The 4,501-nt window shown below is 60.8% G+C and overlaps 1 protein-coding gene across 1 annotated transcript; it reads left to right on the forward strand.

The window, feature by feature from the left end:
* Positions 1 to 1,120: 1,120 nt before the first annotated feature.
* Positions 1,121 to 2,848, forward strand: LOC136297987 (noggin-2-like). The gene has a single exon (XM_066198386.1). The coding sequence runs from the start codon at positions 1,989 to 1,991 to the stop codon at positions 2,619 to 2,621; it is 633 nt and encodes a 210-aa protein (XP_066054483.1). The 5' UTR covers positions 1,121 to 1,988; the 3' UTR covers positions 2,622 to 2,848.
* Positions 2,849 to 4,501: the final 1,653 nt, after the last annotated feature.

Consider the following 4,501-nt stretch of genomic DNA (forward strand, 5'->3'; position numbering starts at 1 on the left):
GACCTGTTGCTGCAGCCCCTCACTTTGCTAGGTCGGAAGCACTCTGCAGTGAGAAACTGGCCCCACCATCCACCTCAGTCCCTCTGCACCCTGCCTTGGCTCTAGTGGGTAACTGGTTATCTCATGGCTTTGGGATAGAGTGACTGGCATGGGCAGGAATGTTCTTACACACTGTCAGCCTGGAGGAACCAGCTGTGTGTCCAATTTCTGGATATGGTTCAAGTGTGAGCTCAGTGCTCAGCAACGTGGAGGTAAAGGAGGTGAGGAGGGTTTGGGGTTTCGCACTGTTGACACACACCAGGCTGGCAGTCTCTGTGCCTCAAAGGCTGTGGGTCCAGCTCTTCTCCAAAAAACAGATGTAGCCCCACACAGCTGAGGGGGGGGGGAAGGAAGAGCCAACGTTTTAACCTGGCTGGTTATCACACCATGCTGTACTGAGGGATGCAGGGATGCTTCCGAATGAGTGATGCTCCTGGAAGGCTGCAGGCTCCCTTGCATAGGGTGCCGAGATGCTGATGCTGGCGTGGTTCCACCCTGGTGCGCTGTCCCAGAGGGGCTCTAAGGACACGGTACCCTACTCTACAAAAGCTCCGTGTAAAGCTGGACCGTGGTTTGATGGCGGCTGGGCTCCGGTGAAGAAGCAGACACGGGGCCGCAAAGCAGCCGTGGCAGGCAGAGGCAGAGTGAGGGTCCGGCCACCCGGGGCACCGTGCGGCGCCCGGACCCCGGGCTCGTGCCGTTCTCCGCTGCTCCGGGGCCATCGCCTGCAGCCCCGTGCCGTGCCCGCTGCCGGGGTGACGGCTCCCGGCGAGCCCGGGGCCCGGGGCCGCAGGTGGGACGCGGCTCCGCGGAGGGGGGTGGGCGGCTCCGGGGGGTTGGCGGCAGGACCCGGCTGTCACTCAGCGCGCGGTGAAAGTGACGGGGGGGCGGGGCGGCCCCGCGCCGGGCGCGTATTTAACTTGGGCGGCAGCGGCGGTGCGGCAGAGCGCGGCGGGCGGGCGGCGGCGGCGGGCGGGACGGACGTAGCGATACCGGGCGACGCTGGCGACACCAAGCCGAGCCCCGCCGGGTCGGGCTGCACCGCGCCGGGCCGAGCCGGCAGCTCAGGGCACGGAGCGGAGCCGCGGCTGGATGCGCTGAGCGCGGTGGGGACGACCGGGTCCCCGGAGCACCGGCAGCAGCAGCGGCAGCGGCATGGGTCGCCGGGGCTGCTGAGCGGCGGCCGAGCCCGCCCCTGCCCGTCCCCGCCGAGGAGCCGCCAGGGAATCGGGACGCGCCGCCTCGCCGGTGCCGGGGACACCCTCCGGCTCCCAAGCCCCATCACGCCGAGGATGCCCCGGGGGCCCGCGGGCCACCCCCGCCGCTCGCCATGAGGAGACACCCGGCCGGGCCGCGGGCGCTGCCGCCGCCGCCCGCCGCCGCCTGAGCCCCGTGCACCGGCTGTGCCCGCGCAGGGGCCGCCCGAGCGCCCCGGCGCCGTGACCCTCCTCCCGCCCCCTCGCCCGGCGCGCCCGGCTATAAAGGAGGGTTTTATTCTCGGGCTCCGGTCTCACGCCAAACCTTGTCACACCGTCTAGACGAGCTGTCGTGGGGCTCGGCCCAGCTGTCACCATGGCGATGGAGACGAGTCCGCTGTGAATTTTGGGGGGGAGCGAGCGAGCGAGAGCGGCGGCGGAGGAGGAGGAGGAGGAGGAAGGCTCGGCCGCCGCCGTGCCCTGCCCTCCCCCGCGGGGGAGGCTCGGACCCCCCGGCGCTGCCGACCGCGGCTGGAGCCGGCCCGGCGGGGAGCCCCGGGAGCCAGCGGCCGCGGGCGCGGGGCGAGCCTCAGATGCGGCTGTCACACAACCCCGGCCGGGCTATTTAAAGTAACGGGCCCCGCCGGACACTGGTGTCTCTGCCTATTTATGAGCCCCCGGGAGCCGGCGGGCGCCGCCGGGCAGCGCTAGGAGCCGAGGCCGCCGGGAGCAGCGCCGGGGCCCGCCCGGAGCATGACGGCGATCCGGGCGCTGCTGCTCTGCCTCTGCCTGGGGCTGCCAGCGGGCGGGCAGCCCTTCCTGCGCCTGCGACCCTCGCCCAGCGACAACCTGCCCGTCAAGGACATCGTGGAGCACCCGGACCCCGAGTACGACCCCAAGGAGCAGGACCTGGACGAGAGGACGCTGAGGAAGAAGCTGGGCAGCCATTTCGACCCCGGCTTCATGGCCGTGGCCGTGCCGGGGCCGGCCAACGCCTCGGGCGCCGCGGCGGCGGCGGGGCGGGGGCGGGCGGCGCTGCCGGCCGAGCTGCGGCGGCTGGAGCTGGGGCCGCCCCGGGGCCCGCGCCTGCGGCTGGGCAAGAAGGCGCGGCGGAAGGTGCTGCAGTGGCTGTGGGCGCACACCCACTGCCCTGTCCTCTACGCCTGGAAGGACCTGGGGGTGCGCTTCTGGCCGCGCTACATCAAGGAGGGCAACTGCCTGGCCGAGAAGTCCTGCTCGCTGCCCGAGGGCATGTTCTGCAAGCCCGTCAAGTCGGTCACCAAGACCTTCCTGCGCTGGCACTGCCAGGGCTGGTCCAGTCAGAAGTACTGCACCTGGATCCCCGTGCAGTACCCGCTCATCTCCGAGTGCAAGTGCTCCTGCTAAGCCTTCCCGGCCCCTTGCACTGCCGCCCTCCTCCTCCGGATCACTTTAGGGGGGGAGGTTTTTCGGGTGGGTTTTTTTTTTGGGGGGGTGGGGTTTTTTGGGATAGTTTTTTGGGGGGGATTTTTTTTTTCTTTTCCCACACCCCCCCCCCTCCCCCCAGAGCGAAGTGGGAGAAGATGAACCGCTTTGGGGTTTTGTTTAAATTTTGGGGGTTTTTTTTCCAGTTTTGGGGGGGTTTTTTTTGTTTTGGTTTGGTTTTTTGGGGTTTGGGTTTTGGGTTTTTTTGGGGGGGGGTTGTTTGATTTTTTTGTTGTTAATTTTTTTCCTTGGACTTCTTTTAATGTTATTTTATTCAAAAGGGAGAAAAGCAAACCCAGGAACTGCAGGGCAGGCCAAAGGCACAGTAAAGCACTACAATCAGATGTCTATTTTTATACGTATATAGCCTTCTAACAAAAGGAAAATTAAAAAAAAAACTTAAAAAAAAAAAAACTACCAGCCGTGTAAATAGAGAGATTTTAAAGGAAAGGGGGGGAAATTGCAGCTGTTTTTTTATTATTATTATTATAATTATTATTGTTATTATTATTATTTTAAAGACATAGGACCACATTTTAAGCCCATCCCCACAGAACCCAAGCAAAAATTTCTTGTAAAGATGTTATTATCAAAAGGAGAAAAGGAGCGGGGGGTGTAAAAAAAGAAAAACAAGAACCGCAGCATCCCTAAACGGTCGTTTCTCTGTGCTGTATTTTTTTTTGTCTTCCTCAGACCTTGTCACTGATGTTTGAACTAATTTGCCAAGCTCTCTAGGGTTGTTTTTTTTTTTAAGTGTATAACAATTAATTAAGAAGGAAATTTTAAAGAAAAGTACAAATCTATGAAAGAGTGGAATTGTTTTGTTGTGTGGGAATACATATAGTCGTGTAGAGATGTTAAAGGAAATTTTCTGTGTACAGTTTATTTATTTTTAACGTTTGTGTATAGGAAAAAAAAAAAGCTAGAGATTATGCCAGAAACTATTGGAAATGTTTACTTGAATATTCCTTTAAAAACATATCAATGTAAATATGAGCTATCACTGATCAAAACATTTTTAGCAATAAACTCTATCTTTGAAGAAAAACCCCATGCTGCACTCCAGCTCCCTGGAAACCAGCGGAGACTCGGATTCTTGCTCAGGGCAGGTGATGAGTAAAGGGCTTTGCCTGGGCCACGCTGGTGTAAATCACGAGATACCCCAAAAGTCGGGACAGCTCCACCAGTTTCTGTCTCTCCGGGATCCCGCTCTGGGATTTCTTTGCGTGTATAACCTGTAGGGGAGAGAGAAAAGCACCGACGGGAGAGAAATGTCTTGCAACGCATGAAAGAGCTGCGATGTCCCGGACTGGAGATGTCATCTGAAGTCCTTGGGAGATTCCATGCTCTGCGGCTCTTGGATTCGGCTCTCCCGCTGGCAGAGGAAGCGGTCGAGGTTACTGCCCCGGCCATCAAAGCGCCTGACACAGTTTGGCAGCCCCGCGTGTGTCGGAACAAATGTTTTTTTTCTCGGCTGCCGCTACTAGCAAAAGAGGGAAGGATGGAGACGAGCCCTGCGCCCTGCCCTCCTGCTGCGACGGAGCCCCGGGTCCGGCATCCCTGCCCGCGGCGTGGCTGGGTGTGTGCGGGGTCAGCAGCCCCTGCCATGGCGTGGAGTGCCCGCAGCTCCTGTGCCGGGGCCAGGCCGACCCCTGCGCTCCCCCCGGAGCTCGTGGAGCCAGGGCAAGGCAGAAACGGGACGGCTCCACACGGGCAGGCTCCGACAGCCGGGCTGGGGACAAGCCCAGCACCAGAGAGCGAAGGCACCGGCAGTGCGAGCCCACTGCCGACGGAGATATGTC

The sequence above is a fragment of the Chamaea fasciata genome, unplaced genomic scaffold (assembly GCF_029207755.1).
Source record: "Chamaea fasciata isolate MVZ Bird 193981 ecotype frontalis unplaced genomic scaffold, bChaFas1.0.hap1 SCAF_16, whole genome shotgun sequence".
NCBI lineage: Eukaryota > Metazoa > Chordata > Aves > Passeriformes > Sylviidae > Chamaea > Chamaea fasciata.

What these genes read in the sequence shown, in the direction of transcription:
- LOC136297987 (XM_066198386.1), top strand. Translation starts at nt 1,989, where the DNA reads ATGACGGCGATCCGGGCGCTGCTGCTCTGCCTCTGCCTGGGGCTGCCA.